Below are 16,179 nucleotides of genomic sequence, written 5' to 3' on the forward strand. Positions count from 1 at the left end.
CCGTGCCGACGTGCGCGCGCGCGCGCCTCGGGCGTCGCGTCACCTCAAAATCACATGATTAATTCATTTTTGTTGAAATAATTTACTTTTGAATTATGAAAACTTTTATTTAATTATTTTAATTATTAAAAAAAAAAAAAAAACGCTTGCGCGGACGCCGGGCCTCGGGCGTCCACTGCATGAAAATTTTCGCGTCACCTCAAAATCACATGATTAATTCATTTTTTTTGAAATAATTTATTTTTGAGTTATGAAAATTTTTATTTAATTATTTTAATTATTCAAAAAAAAAAAAAAAAAAAACGCTTGCGCGGACGCTGCCGGCGCGCGCGCGCAGGCGGGCACTGCCGGGCGGGGCCGCGCGCGCCTGCGCGGGCTCTGCCGGGCGGGCGCGCGCGCGCCTGCGCGGGCACTGCCGGGCGGGCGCGCGCGCGCCTGCGCGGGCACTGCCGGGCGCGCCTGCGCGGGCACTGCCGGGCGGGGCCGGGCGCGCCTGCGCGGGCACTGCCGGGCGGGGCCGCGCGCGCCTGCGCGGGCACTGCCGGGCGGGCGCGCGCGCGCCTGCGCGGGCACTGCCGGGCGCGCCTGCGCGGGCACTGCCGGGCGGGGCCGCGCGCGCCTGCGCGGGCACTGCCGGGCGGGCGCGGGCGCGCCTGCGCGGGCACAGCCGGGCGGGGCCGGGCGCGCCTGCGCGGGCACTGCCGGGCGGCGCCGCGCGCGCCTGCGCGGGCACTGCCGGGCGGGGCCGCGCGCGCCTGCGCGGTGTCACGGGCTGCCCGTTCACTAGGCCCCGTGACGCGCACTTCGGCCACTCAACCGTTCTACATGGCCGACCACTCAGCCTTCATCGACAGACGCTGGACAACCAACTAGTCTTAGAGTCCTAGGTGTAGGCCTTTTATTGCTTTGTTACTGCTTTGTTATTTACTTTCTGTTGTTTAGATTCCTCAAGGGGACGTTATGCCTCTTGAGTTGCAAATTTCAGCTTTTCTAGTGTCTAGTGTAGACAATAGGATTTATTTTTTTAAGCCTATTATAGGGGGGAATGAGTTCAAGAAGCTTGGTTTAGTGACGTGTTAGAGTCCCTCTCAAGGCGATCCCCTTGCTCTAGCATCGTTGATCATTGTATACGCATTTTCAGTTCAATGCAATTTGGTTTTCTGAATCCGCGTGCGCAATTTACTGTTTTGTGATTTGTTCCTCCCGACTCTGATATATTCGGCGCGCTGCATTTGTGCCGAGCGGAGGTATTGGCGGACGTAGTCAGCGGACTACTAGCCACACGACGCGCTGTGTGATAGGCGCCTCGTGAGAGGTGGTATCAGAGCCTCGTGCCACGATGGGGCCGAGGCGGACCGCTACTGCTGCGAGGGCATCGGGGCAAGATCCGGAAAGCCCGCGACATGCCGCAGCTTCAACCAGCGAGAGAGCTGAGAACCCGGAGGACGGACACTCCCGGTTGGTGGAATTGGAGACGAAGGTCTCTTCTCTAGAATCTGAGATCACGGTGCTGAATTCGGAGTTGGACGAGTGTCGGCACGTGATTCAGGAGATGGCTGGCGTATTCGGAAACGACAGCATTGCCGATATGCGGCGTGACATGGAGCAGATGTCCATTCAGATTGGATTGCTCCAGCGTGCAGTGGGTAGCACGCCTATGATTGCTCACGACCCCGGTGCTAGGCTTCGAATACCAGAACCGAAGGCCTATAGCGGTGAGCGTGATGCGAAGGAGGTCGAGAACTTCCTCTTCGACATGGAACAGTACTTCCTTGCGGCAGACGTGCGGGACGAGGCAAGGAAGGTTGCGACTGCGACCATGTACCTGACTGGTGACGCAAAGCTATGGTGGCGGACCAAGTTTGCGGAGATCCAGGCACATCAAATACAGCTCGACACGTGGGCTCTTCTACGGGAGGCGATCAGAGAGCAGTTCTTCCCCGAGAATGTGGAGTACAATGCCAGGAGGGCATTGCGAAAGCTTGAGCATACAGGTTCCGTGCGGGAATATGTCAAAGCTTTCTCAGCACTGATGCTGAACATCCGAGACATGTCGGAGGCAGACAAGCTGTTCACTTTCATGGAAGGCTTGAAACAGTGGGCGAGAAACGAGTTGCAGAGGCAACGAGTGACTGATTTGAGTTCGGCTATTATAGCGGCCGAACGCCTGGCCGATTTCAACCTAGAGACTCAGAAGGATAGGCAGGCAACGCCTAGTCCTGAGCGGGAAAAGTCGAATGGGACGAGATGGTTCAGGAATAATTTCAGCAGAGGTGGGGGAGACCAGAGGCCCCACTCTCAGAATGGCTCACAGGGCAGTTCAGTCAGGAACAAGCCCCAAGAGAACAGGCAGGGAGCACCCGAGAGGAGAAGAGGGTGTTTGATCTGCGATGGTCCGCATATGTATCGGGATTGCCCGAAAAGACAGGTGTTGAATGCATTGGCAACGACCTTTACCGACAAGGTGTCGTCCTCAAAGAGTGTGGAGCCACAAGCAGAGGCAGGTGGTGAGAATGACACGGAGGAGGATGAGGACAACTTGGGGGCCGTGAACCAATGGTGCAACACATTCTCTACGGTGGCGGCGAAGAGAGTCGCGCCACCCCTTGCGAAAAAGACCATCCCGGCTCTTACTGTGGAGCAGCCGGAGAAGAAAGAAGAAGATGTTCAGCCCCGGATTCCTAGGAAGAAAGGGTTGATGTTCGTGGATGTGAAGATTCATGGCAAGCCGATTCGAGCCATGATCGACACTGGAGCCTCTCACAACTACCTTGCGAGCGCCGAAGTGGCGAGACTCGGGCTCGTGCTGGAGAAGGGAGTTGGGCGTGTGAAGGCGATCAACTCGGCTGCACAACCCATTGCCGGGGTAGCCAAGTCTGTGCTGATTAAGGTTGGTGCTTATGAGGGCAAGACCAATCTTTCTGTTGTGGCAATGGACGACTTCAAGCTTATCCTTGGGCTTGAATTTCTACGGGATACACGCACTGCTGTCTTACCTCATGCCGATTCGCTGATGATGTTGGGGGCGAAGCCGTGTGTCATTCCTACCTCGGCCGGACGTACTGGAGAGAAGAACTTGTCGGCCATGCGGTTTGAGAAGGGGCACAAGGATGAGATCTCCTACTTGGGTACCCTTTGTTTTGAAGAGATGGAAGAGGTGTCAGGGCCCACCCCGGGCGGTAGTAAGGAACTGTTGGGGGAGTCTGAAGACGTGATGCCAGACGAGCTGCCTCGGAAGCTACCTCCGAAGAGGGCAGTGGATCACGAGATCGAGTTGGTGCCTGGCACGAGACCGCCCGCTAGGGCACCGTACAGAATACCGCAACCTAAGCTTGTGGAGCTTAGGAAGCAGTCAGCAGACGCCTTGAGCCGCAGGGCGGACTTGGCGAACTTGGAGTCGATAGCAGCGCCCTCTTCTAGCGCGGCTGCTATCTCTACGAAGGATCAGGTGCGGGAGTTACTACCGAGAGATCCCGCGGCGCGACGCCTGATTCGACTTGTCGAGCAGGGCAAGGCTCGACACTTCTGGATCGAGGATGGATTGCTGATGACCAAGGGAAACCGCGTATACGTTCCGAGAGGCGGGGACCTACGGAAATCACTTCTTTCCGAATGCCACGACACACTTTGGGCGGGACACCAAGGACAGGAGCGCACGTTTGCTTCGGTGCGGAGGGCCTATCATTGGCCACAGATGCAGGACGATGTCGAGACGCATGTCCGCACTTGTTTGATTTGTCAGCACGACAAGGCAGACCATCAGAAGAAGGCCGGTCTGCTGCAACCACTTCCCATCCCAAAGCGTCCATGGGAGAGCGTCTCCATGGATTACATCTCTGGATTGCCTAAGGTCGGGAACTTAGGCTCTATCATCGTCGTGGTAGATCATTTTTCAAAATATGCTACATTCATCGCAGCACCCAAACACGTTACAGCAGAAGGGACAGCTCATCTCTTTTCCAAGCACATCGTTAAGCATTGGGGACTGCCAAAAGATATTGTCAGTGATCGTGACTCCCGATTCACTGGCGCCTTCCGGACCGAGTTGTTCAAACTTCTCGGGTCCACACGTTCCATGAGCTCGAGCTATCATCCACAGTCCGATGGTCAGACAAAACGCTTTAATTCTACATTGGAGGACTACCTTCGGCACTTTGTGCGAGGTACGCAGAAGGATTGGGTGAAGCTCCTGGATGTCGCTCAGCTATATTTCAATGTTCAAAAGAGCTCTTCCACCACCAACAAGAGCGCTTTTGAAATCATTACTGGGCAGCAGCCGCTCCTTCCTCACACTCTTGACATTCCCCAAAGTGTGAGATCCCCTCTTACTCGAAGTTTCTCCCAGGAGTGGAAGAAGAATGTTGATATCGTTAGAAGTTGCCTGGAGACAGCTCAGAAGCGGATGAAGAAGTATGCAGATCAGAATCGCCGCTTCATTGAGTTCAATGCGGGAGACCTGGTGCTGGTGAAGGTCCCGAATCCGAAATTGTCAAAGTCATCAAGGTGGAGAGATCCTCGGTTGATGCAGAAATATATCGGTCCTTTGCCTGTCCTTAGGCGTATTGGGACGGTGACGTACAAGGTGGAGTTGCCGCCCTGGTGGACGATCCACAACGTCTTCCATGTCAGCCAATTGAAGAAGTATTCAGCAGACAAGGAAGACGATACCCGCAATCAACACAGCCGCCCACAACTCGAATTGAAGAAGACGAAGGAGAAGGTGGCTGAAGTAATCCTAGATCACCGAGTGACGAGTGCCGTGAAGAAATACCACACAGAGTACTTGGTGAAATGGAGGGGATGCAGCAGCGAGGAGAACACTTGGGAGCGAGTGATGAACCTAAAGGCGTTTCTACCTCTTGTCGAAGCGTACCATGCTTCCGTAGCGCCGGGGACGTCGCTATCTCAGGTGGGGGAGAATGTCACGGGCTGCCCGTTCACTAGGCCCCGTGACGCGCACTTCGGCCACTCAACCGTTCTACATGGCCGACCACTCAGCCTTCATCGACAGACGCTGGACAACCAACTAGTCTTAGAGTCCTAGGTGTAGGCCTTTTATTGCTTTGTTACTGCTTTGTTATTTACTTTCTGTTGTTTAGATTCCTCAAGGGGACGTTATGCCTCTTGAGTTGCAAATTTCAGCTTTTTTAGTGTCTAGTGTAGACAATAGGATTTATTTTTTTAAGCCTATTATAGGGGGGAATGAGTTCAAGAAGCTTGGTTTAGTGACGTGTTAGAGTCCCCCTCAAGGCGATCCCCTTGCTCTAGCATCGTTGATCATTGTATACGCATTTTCAGTTCAATGCAATTTGGTTTTCTGAATCCGCGTGCGCAATTTACTGTTTTGTGATTTGTTCCTCCCGACTCTGATATATTCGGCGCGCTGCATTTGTGCCGAGCGGAGGTATTGGCGGACGTAGTCAGCGGACTACTAGCCACACGACGCGCTGTGTGATAGGCGCCTCGTGAGAGGCGGGCACTGCCGGGCGGGGCCGCGCGGGCACTCGGGCGGGCGCGCGCGCGCCTGCGCGGACTGTGCCGGCCTGCGCGCGCGCGCCTGCGCGGGCACTGCCGGGCGCGCGGGCGCCTGCGCGGCCTGCCCGCGCGCGCCTGCGCGGCCTGCCCGCGCGCGCCTGCGCGGCCTGTGCCGGCATGCCTGCGCGGCCTGCGCGGGGTGTGCCGGCCTGCCCGCGCGCGCCTGCGCCGCCTGTGCCGGCCTGCGCGCGCGCGCCTGCGCGGACTGTACCGGCCTGCGCCGGCCTGTCCCCGCGCGCCTGCGCGGCCTGTGCCGGCATGCGCGCGCGCGCCTGCGCGGCCTGTGTTGGCCTGCGCGGATCGTGCCGGCCTGCGCGCGCGCGCAGGCAGCCCGTGCCGACGCGCGCGCGCGCGCGCCTTGGCCGACCACTGCATGAAAATTTGCACGTCACCTCAAAATGACATGATTAATTCATTTTTGTTGAAATAATTAATTTTTGAGGTGTGAAAATTTTTATTTAATTATTTTAATTATTAAAAAAATAATAAATAAAAGGAAAAAAATGGGAAAAATATGAAGACACAATAGAATAATATTTTAATTTTTTACGCATCGTATTTGTATCGCGAAATATTTATTTTATTATATTCAGTTATATTGTGCGTTCCAAATGTTTGAAAAATAATTGAGAAAATAACTGGAGAGTTCACGTTCGCGCGGACACTGCCGACGTGCGCGCGCAGGCAGCCACTGCCGACGGCCGCGCGCAGCAGCCACTGCCGACGTGCGCGCGGGCGCCTGTACGGACAGTGCCGACGGCCGCGCGCGCGCCTGTGCGGGCACTGCCGACGTGCGCGCGCGCGCGCAGGCAGCCCGTGCCGACGTGCGCGCGCGCGCGCCTCGGGCGTCGCGTCACCTCAAAATCACATGATTAATTCATTTTTGTTGAAATAATTTATTTTTGAGTTATGAAAATTTTTATTTAATTATTTTAATTATTAAAAAAAAAAAAAAAAAAAAACGCTTGCGCGGACGCCGGGCCTCGGGCGTCCACTGCATGAAAATTTTCGCGTCACCTCAAAATCACATGATTAATTCATTTTTTTTGAAATAATTTATTTTTGAGTTATGAAAATTTTTATTTAATTATTTTAATTATTAAAAAAAAAAAAAACGCTTGTGCGGACGCTGCCGGCGCGCGCGCGCAGGCGGGCACTGCCGGGCGGGGCCGCGCAGCAGCCACTGCCGATGGCCGCGCGCAGGCAGCCACTGCCGACGTGCGCGCGCGCGCCTGTACGGACAGTGCGGACGGCCGCGCGCGCGCCTGTGCGGGCACTGCCGACGTGCGCGCGCAGGCAGCCCGTGCCGACGTGCGCGCGCGTGCGCCTCGGGCGTCGCGTCACCTCAAAATCACATGATTAATTCATTTTTGTTGAAATAATTCACTTTTGAGTTATGAAAATTTTTATTTAATTATTTTAATTATTAAAAAAAAAAAAAAACGCTTGCGCGGACGCCGGGCCTCGGGCGTCCACTGCATGAAAATTTTCGCGTCACCTCAAAATCACATGATTAATTCATTTTTGTTGAAATAATTTATTTTTGAGTTATGAAAATTTTTATTTAATTATTTTAATTATTCAAAAAAAAAAAAAAAAAAACGCTTGCGCGGACGCTGCCGGCGCGCGCGCGCAGGCGGGCACTGCCGGGCGGGCGCGCGCGCGCCTGCGCGGGCACTGCCGGGCGGGGCCGCGCGCGCCTGCGCGGGCACTGCCGGGCGGGCGCGCGCGCGCCTGCGCGGGCACTGCCGGGCGGGCGCGCGCGCGCCTGCGCGGGCACTGCCGGGCGGGGCCGCGCGCGCCTGCGCGGGCACTGCCGGGCGGGGCCGGGCGCGTCTGCGCGGGCACAGCCGGGCGGGGCCGGGCGCGCCTGCGCGGGCACTGCCGGGCGGGGCCGCGCGCGCCTGCGCGGGCACTGCCGAACGGGGCCGCGCGCGCCTGCGCGGGCACTGCCGGGCTGGGCCGCGCGGGCACTCGGGCGGGCGCTCGCGCGCCTGCGCGGACTGTGCCGGCCTGCGCGCGCGCTCCTGCGCGGGCACTGCCGGGCGCGCGGGCGCCTGCGCGGCCTGTGCCGGCCTGCGCGCGCCCGCCTGCGCTGCCTGTGCGGCCTGCGCCGGCCTGCCCGCGCGCGCCTGCGCGGCCTGTTCCGGCATGCCTGCGCGGCCTGCGCGGCGTGTGCCGGCCTGCCCGCGCGCGCCTGCGCGGCCTGTGCCGGCATGCCTGCGCGGCCGGCGCGGCGTGTGCCGGCCCGCCCGCGCGCGCCTGCGCGGCCTGTGCCGGCATGCCTGCGCGGCCTGCGCGGCGTGTGCCGGCCTGCCCGCGCGCGCCTGCGCGGCCTGTGCCGGCCTGCGCGCGCGCGCCTGCGCGGACTGTACCGGCCTGCGCGCGCGCGCCTGCGCGGCCTGCGCCGGCCTGTCCCCGCGCGCCTGCGCGGCCTGTGTTGGCCTGCGCGGACCGTGCCGGCCTGCGCGCGCACGCAGGCAGCCCGTGCCGACGCGCGCGCGCGCTCGCCTTGGCCGACCACTGCATGAAAATTTGCACGTCACCTCAAAATGACATGATTAATTCATTTTTGTTGAAATAATTAATTTTTGAGGTGTGAAAATTTTTATTTAATTATTTTAATTATTAAAAAAATAATAAATAAAAGGAAAAAAATGGGAAAAATATGAAGACACAATAGAATAATATTTTAATTTTTTACGCATCGTATTTGTATCGCGAAATATTTATTTTATTATATTCAGTTATATTGTGCGTCCCAAATGTTTGAAAAATAATTGAGAAAAAAACTGGAGAGTTCACGTTCGCGCGGACACTGCCGACGTGCGCGCGCAGGCAGCCACTGCCGACGTGCGCGCGCAGCAGCCACTGCCGACGGCCGCGCGCAGCAGCCACTGCCGACGTGCGCGCGCGCGCCTGTACGGACAGTGCCGACGGCCGCGCGCGCGCCTGTGCGGGCACTGCCGACGTGCGCGCGCGCGCGCAGGCAGCCCGTGCCGACGTGCGCGCGCGCGCGCCTCAGACGTCGCGTCACCTCAAAATCACATGATTAATTCATTTTTGTTGAAATAATTTATTTTTGAGTTATGCAAATTTTTATTTAATTATTTTAATTATTAAAAAAAAAAAAAAAAAAAAAAACGCTTGCGCGGACGCCGGGCCTCGGGCGTCCACTGCATGAAAATTTTCGCGTCACCTCAAAATCACATGATTAATTCATTTTTTTTGAAATAATTTATTTTTGAGTTATGAAAATTTTTATTTAATTATTTTAATCATTAAAAAAAAAAAAAAAAAAAAACGCTTGTGCGGACGCTGCCGGCGCGCGCGCGCAGGCGGGCACTGCCGGGCGGGCGCGCGCGCGCATGCGGGCACTGCCGGGCGGGGCCGCGCAGCAGCCACTGCCGACGGCCGCGCGCGCGCCTGTACGGACAGTGCGGACGGCCGCGCGCGCGCCTGTGCGGGCACTGCCGACGTGCGCGCGCAGGCAGCCCGTGCCGACGTGCGCGCGCGCGCGCCTCGGGCGTCGCGTCACCTCAAAATCACATCATTAATTCATTTTTGTTGAAATAATTTACTTTTGAGTTATGAAAATTTTTATTTAATTATTTTAATTATTAAAAAAAAAAAAAAAAACGCTTGCGCGGACGCCGGGCCTCGGGCGTCCACTGCATGAAAATTTTCGCGTCACCTCAAAATCACATGATTAATTCATTTTTGTTGAAATAATTTATTTTTGAGTTATGAAAATTTTTATTTAATTATTTTAATTATTCAAAAAAAAAAAAAAAAAAAAAAAAAACGCTTGCGCGGACGCTGCCGGCGCGCGCGCGCAGGCGGGCACTACCGGGCGGGCGCGCGCGCGCCTGCGCGGGCACTGCCGGGCGGGGCCGGGCGCGCGCGCGCCTGCGCGGGCACTGCCGGGCGGGCGCGCGCGCGCCAGCGCGGGCACTGCCGGGCGGGGCCGCGCGCGCCTGCGCGGGCACTGCCGGGCGGGCGCGCGCGCGCCTGCGCGGGCACTGCCGGGCGGGGCCGCGCGCGCCTGCGCGGGCACTGCCTTGCGGGCGCGGGCACTGCCGGGCGGGGCCGGGCGCGCCTGCGCGGGCACAGCCGGGCGGGGCCGGGCGCGCCTGCGCGGGCACTGCCGGGCGGGGCCGCGCGCGCCTGCGCGGGCACTGCCGGGCGGGGCCGCGCGCGCCTGCGCGGGCACTGCCGGGCGGGGCCGCGCGCGCCTGCGCGGGCACTGCCGGGCGGGGCCGCGCGCGCCTGCGCGGGCACTGCCGGGCGGGGCCGCGCGCGCCTGCGCGGGCACTGCCGGGCGGGGCCGCGCGGGCACTCGGGCGGGCGCGCGCGCGCCTGCGCGGACTGTGCCGGCCTGCGCGCGCGCGCCTGCGCGGCCTGTGCGGCCTGCGCCGGCCTGCCCGCGCGCGCCTGCGCGGCCTGTTCCGGCATGCCTGCGCGGCCTGGCGGCGTGTGCCGGCCTGCCCGCGCGCGCCTGCGCGGCCTGTGCCGGCATGCCTGCGCGGCGTGTGCCGGCCCGCCCGCGCGCGCCTGCGCGGCCTGTGCCGGCATGCCTGCGCGGCCTGCGCGGCGTGTGCCGGCCTGCCCGCGCGCGCCTGCGCGGCCTGTGCCGGCCTGCGCGCGCGCGCCTGCGCGGACTGTACCGGCCTGCGCGCGCGCGCCTGCGCGGCCTGCGCCGGCCTGTCCCCGCGCGCCTGCGCGGCCTGTGCCGGCATGCGCGCGCGCGCCTGCGCGGCCTGTGTTGGCCTGCGCGGACCGTGCCGGCCTGCGCGCGCGCGCAGGCAGCCCGTGCCGACGCGCGCGCGCGCGCGCCTTGGCCGACCACTGCATGAAAATTTGCACGTCACCTCAAAATGACATGATTAATTCATTTTTGTTGAAATAATTAATTTTTGAGGTGTGAAAATTTTTATTTAATTATTTTAATTATTAAAAAAATAATAAATAAAAGGAAAAAAATGGGAAAAATATGAAGACACAATAGAATAATATTTTAATTTTTTACGCATCGTATTTGTATCGCGAAATATTTATTTTATTATATTCAGTTATATTGTGCGTCCCAAATGTTTGAAAAATAATTGAGAAAAAAACTGGAGAGTTCACGTTCGCGCGGACACTGCCGACGGCCGCGCGCAGCAGCCACTGCCGACGGCCGCGCGCAGGCAGCCACTGACGACGTGCGCGCGCGCGCCTGTACGGACAGTGCCGACGGCCGCGCGCGCGCCTGTGCGGGCACTGCCGACGTGCGCGCGCGCGCGCAGGCAGCCCGTGCCGACGTGCGCGCGCGCGCGCCTCGGGCGTCGCGTCACCTCAAAATCACATGATTAATTCATTTTTGTTGAAATAATTTATTTTTGAGTTATTAAAATTTTGATTTAATTATTTTAATTATTAAAAAAAAAAAAAAAAAAAAAAACGCTTGCGCGGACGCCGGGCCTCGGTGTCACTGGCCGCTCCTTGGGCAAGACGGCCGGCAGTGACTTGCGGAGGACGTGCGGGCGGCTAGGGGAGGCCGGCCGGCACGCAGGTGCGCAAACGGCCTACGAGCAGAGACTCTTACCGATTGGGGATTGCAAAACTGTTCGTATGGGAACTTCCTTGATGTGTGGGGATGCTATCCGCCAAGTATGAAGTCATTCCGAGGACGTTTGGGCAAGGAGATATAAGGGCGACGATCAGGCGCCACCCTGCGCGCGAGCAGGAGAGAAATGCATGAAGCAGAGTGCTTTATCTTTCGAGATTTGCAAAACTGTTTCTATGGCGAGATCCTTGGAGTGTTGGGAACACCTCCAAGATGTTTCAGAGGTAGACGGTTCCGTTTGGGTAGGAAACGACGATGATCTTCAGAGTCTGCCAGTGCAGTGGCGAGACTGTAATTTCAGAATATTGCGTGGGCAATTCCTCAGCGACGGATGATCGGATGGGGCTGAAATTCAAGAGTTATGATGTAGAAGTCGTAGGCTACGCTACGGTTCAAGCGGCACGTGATTTGGACGTCGGTTGAGGGAGATACGAAAAAGGTGCGCTCCTCAACCCCTTTCAATGTCTACTGCTGGAAATAGGAAAAACTTTCTTAAGCCTATTATAAGGGGGGTATGATGCGGTGAGCTCCAGCCGGCCCTCCCCGTGCACGACGGCAGTGGCGGTAGGCAACGTCGGCACTAAATGAGCATCTCTTGGGGGCATGTTGGGGGCCTCCAAGGGCCGGCTCTAGGCATCTCAAAGGAGTGTTTAGAGTCCCCGAAAGGCATGGGAACCGGACGGGCAGCGTAGGGCCAGGACGGCCTACGTTGGGCACAAATGCGGCCGAGAGGTTCCGTGTGACGTGCAAGGTTGCTCCGCGGGCTGCGAGATATTTGGGGCAACACCTCTCGTGCGAATGGGTGATCGAGGCAAGCACTCCAAGACCTCGTGATCCAACTCATGGCACGCGCTATCGGGTTCTAGCCGTCCATGGGGGTCCGTTGGCCAAGATGAGCGGTCGTGGGGCGACGCCGCATTGTGGGCAAATTATGTAGCCACGTCGAAAGGCAAGAAGGCATGTCGGGCATGCCATGCGGGATCAAAGCAAGATGTCGGCATATCATGTGGGCCTCGGACTTAAGGTGCGGTCCTACTCGGGCGAGGCATAAAAGACGGCCACGACGAAGGCGTGCGCCAAGGATGCCCCGAGTGTGCATTGGACATGAGACGGGCGTTGCGGGCGCATGCGGAGCGCCGTAATGCCGAGGTCGAGCGAGGATGCTCCTTGCCATCGAGGGATGCGTCGGCGGGTTCCGAGATTGTGGGCGAGACGCATGGCGGCAGACTAGCTAGTCGGGGCCGGTCGCTAAGAGACGCTAAGGCGTGCGTGCCGAGAGCCTCGGCGAACATGGGCATTTTGGATAGGCGAGCGCAAAGGCACGCGGTGCCGCGCAGGGATGCGTTCAGATGTCGTGCTAGCGAGCTTCAGTGTCGAAGACACGCGACGAACAGTCGGTAAACTCTGAGATGTGCGAAGGCTAACAGTCGGTAAACTCTGAGATGTGCGAAGGCTGGTCGAAGGTTGGGTAAAACCTGAGACGCCGCACGGGCGAAAAATATATTCCGCTGCGTGACAAGAGAGTCCGCCCGTGACAGTTGGTATCAGAGCCCGGTACCCGGGCTCTGTGCTCTTCAAAAAGAGAATTGTGCCCAGTTGAAGATCTGGATTGGCACACGCCTCTACATCAGGTAGAGCTCAGTTGGGTTGAGATCGTCAGTTGAGACAAGATTATGCCGTAATTCGGGCACAGATATGTGGCTTTGTTGTCTTGGGCTTTAAAATGCTTCAGCGAGCCGATTGTGAGACGGTATGATTTTGGGGGATGTCTACCACAGAGATTATGTTGGGTAGAGTCCTTTTGCGCGAGTTTGGGCTGCTTCAAAGGGCAAGCGGCTACGGTCCAACTTCGATGATATTGGTTGGCAGTTGGGTTAGCGTCGCAGATATGTCGAGCGAGCTGTCAACCGTGGTCCGAAATTTTTTTTTGGAAGGAACGAATATCAGATTTCAGAATTCATCTTGGCTTCCCTGAGCGAGAGGGGGACATGCCGATGCGTCGGGTGGACTGCGAGAGCCACGATTGCGAGATAAGCAACCATGTATGCGGAGCTGCCGCAAGTCAGGAGGTGATCTAGGCGTTGAGGCCGTTTTGGTGTGCGAGATGCCACCTTTTGTGGAGAGTGGTGGATGAAGGGCCACCTTCTCATGAGGATTCGAGGAACCTTCCAGCGGGGAAGGATGAGCAGAAAGTTGAGGTGCTTAGGCACAATTGCACATGAGGTGCTTGGAACAAGCCACCCTTGGGGTTGCGAGGAGTGGATGTTGAGACCCCTTCGTTTTGTGGGCAGTTGTCGGTATGAGCCGTATGTGGCCGAGCAGAAATGTGGGATGGAATGCTGTTGTGGTAGATGAGAGTGCGTCTAGAGGAAAGATGGCACGCTTCAAGAACCAGAGGGGCATAAGCATCCGTTATGAGAAAAACGGCAACTTGTCCGGAGCTTGAGTGGGAGCAGCCCACTAAGCCGTGCGTTGGATGCTCGTCAGGAGCATAATTGAGCGGAATTGCGAATGTTCTTCGAGGGGATTCGGACACCATATTATGGGCTCTTTGGTTGATGGATTTCCGAGGGGGACTACCGAGTTGAGATTTGAGGGGAGCATCGGGCTCCATTGGCACCATGAGCGGCATGGTGCGGCCGGGCTAGGATTTGGAATTGAATTTGAGTTTGGCGGCCGGGCAAGGATTCAAGAAATCTTAGCCCTGTGTTGTGTTGTGAATGCAAATCCCAGTCCCGCGATGTTTGGGGGCAGTGACCCTATTTTCGTGCTGAGTCAAGAGAGGACTCTTTGTAGAGGCGTTCGGTCCACGAGTGGCGTGGTTCCGACAGTTTGGGGCAACCGGCCCATGTGCGTTAAAGTTGGTTCAAGTGTGATCAACCGCAGAGGCGGGTATGTGTGTCTGCCGAGGACGGCAACACCTCGAGTGGGGGAGAGAGTGTGAAGCGTGCACACAGACTCCACACTTCAGTCGTTCCAAATCAATTCGAGTGTATCTGAGGCACTGTTTTGAGGAACATCAGAGTTTTAGAGGCGCACTTGACGGGACTTGAAGCACAGTTTGCTACCCACCCATTTGAGAAGTTGTGAAGAGAGTACAGAATGCGTGTACAGACTTCCGACCTGTGGTATTTGCATTGTAAATTGGGTGTATTCAGACACTATTCGTGGGGGCAAACGATCAGTGATTGAGCTACAATTGGGAAGAGAGTGCAGAGAGAGGCACATACTTCCAGTGTGGGCTACAATGGGGAAGAGAGTGTAGAGGAGTACACAGACTTCCAACTTGAGCAGACAATGAGAAATGCAGTGCATTGAGGCACGATTGTGGGGAGCTACCCGCCACTTTGGGAAGAGAGTGCAGAGAGAGGCACAGACTTCCGCTTTGAATTTTCGTGATGAATCGAGTGCGTTTGAGGCACTATGTTTTGTGGGGGAGCTTAGCACAGATTTGGGAAGAGGGTGTCGACGAGTACACGGACTTCCACTTGCGTTGAGATGATCACATCAGGTGCGGCAGAGGCACCGTTTGTGGGGAGATTACGTGGGGTGCTGAAGAGGCACTTCACGACCGAAGTGCTCGAAAGAGTAGGAGGACGGTCTGGTGTCGCGCGATACTGAGAGAGAGTATTGGGCACCGCATACACCTCAATCCTTCGTGTATGTGTTGACGAGGACGTCAACGGATCGAGTGGGGGAGAATGTCACTGGCCGCTCCTTGGGCAAGACGGCCGGCAGTGACTTGCGGAGGACGTGCGGGCGGCTAGGGGAGGCCGGCCGGCACGCAGGTGCGCGAACGGCCTACGAGCAGAGACTCTTACCGATTGGGGATTGCAAAAATGTTCGTATGGGAACTTCCTTGATGTGTGGGGATGCTATCCGCCAAGTATGAAGTCATTCCGAGGACGTTTGGGCAAGGAGATATAAGGGCGACGATCAGGCGCCACCCTGCGCGCGAGCAGGAGAGAAATGCATGAAGCAGAGTGCTTTATCTTTCGAGATTTGCAAAACTGTTTCTATGGCGAGATCCTTGGAGTGTTGGGAACACCTCCAAGATGTTTCAGAGGTAGACGGTTCCGTTTGGGTAGGAAACGACGATGATCTTCAGAGTCTGCCAGTGCAGTGGCGAGACTGTAATTTCAGAATATTGCGTGGGCAATTCCTCAGCGACGGATGATCGGATGGGGCTGAAATTCAAGAGTTATGATGTAGAAGTCGTAGGCTACGCTACGGTTCAAGCGGCACGTGATTTGGACGTCGGTTGAGGGAGATACGAAAAAGGTGCGCTCCTCAACCCCTTTCAATGTCTACTGCTGGAAATAGGAAAAACTTTCTTAAGCCTATTATAAGGGGGGTATGATGCGGTGAGCTCCAGCCGGCCCTCCCCGTGCACGACGGCAGTGGCGGTAGGCAACGTCGGCACTAAATGAGCATCTCTTGGGGGCATGTTGGGGGCCTCCAAGGGCCGGCTCTAGGCATCTCAAAGGAGTGTTTAGAGTCCCCGAAAGGCATGGGAACCGGACGGGCAGCGTAGGGCCAGGACGGCCTACGTTGGGCACAAATGCGGCCGAGAGGTTCCGTGTGACGTGCAAGGTTGCTCCGCGGGCTGCGAGATATTTGGGGCAACACCTCTCGTGCGAATGGGTGATCGAGGCAAGCACTCCAAGACCTCGTGATCCAACTCATGGCACGCGCTATCGGGTTCTAGCCGTCCATGGGGGTCCGTTGGCCAAGATGAGCGGTCGTGGGGCGACGCCGCATTGTGGGCAAATTATGTAGCCACGTCGAAAGGCAAGAAGGCATGTCGGGCATGCCATGCGGGATCAAAGCAAGATGTCGGCATATCATGTGGGCCTCGGACTTAAGGTGCGGTCCTACTCGGGCGAGGCATAAAAGACGGCCACGACGAAGGCGTGCGCCAAGGATGCCCCGAGTGTGCATTGGACATGAGACGGGCGTTGCGGGCGCATGCGGAGCGCCGTAATGCCGAGGTCGAGCGAGGATGCTCCTTGCCATCGAGGGATGCGTCGGCGGGT

The 16,179-nt window shown here is 57.4% G+C and overlaps 1 protein-coding gene across 1 annotated transcript; it reads left to right on the top strand.

Moving 5' to 3' along the window:
* Positions 1 to 1,339: 1,339 nt before the first annotated feature.
* LOC148787327 (uncharacterized) lies at positions 1,340 to 13,589 on the top strand. The gene is made up of 2 exons (XM_088883570.1): positions 1,340 to 4,779; positions 13,466 to 13,589. The coding sequence occupies exons 1-2, from the start codon at positions 1,340 to 1,342 to the stop codon at positions 13,587 to 13,589; spliced, it is 3,564 nt and encodes a 1,187-aa protein (XP_088739696.1).
* The last annotated feature ends 2,590 nt before the right edge of the window (positions 13,590 to 16,179 follow it).

This window comes from Sesamum indicum, linkage group LG8 (assembly GCF_026168435.1).
Source record: "Sesamum indicum cultivar Baizhima isolate 11 linkage group LG8, ASM2616843v1, whole genome shotgun sequence".
Taxonomy (NCBI): domain Eukaryota; kingdom Viridiplantae; phylum Streptophyta; class Magnoliopsida; order Lamiales; family Pedaliaceae; genus Sesamum; species Sesamum indicum.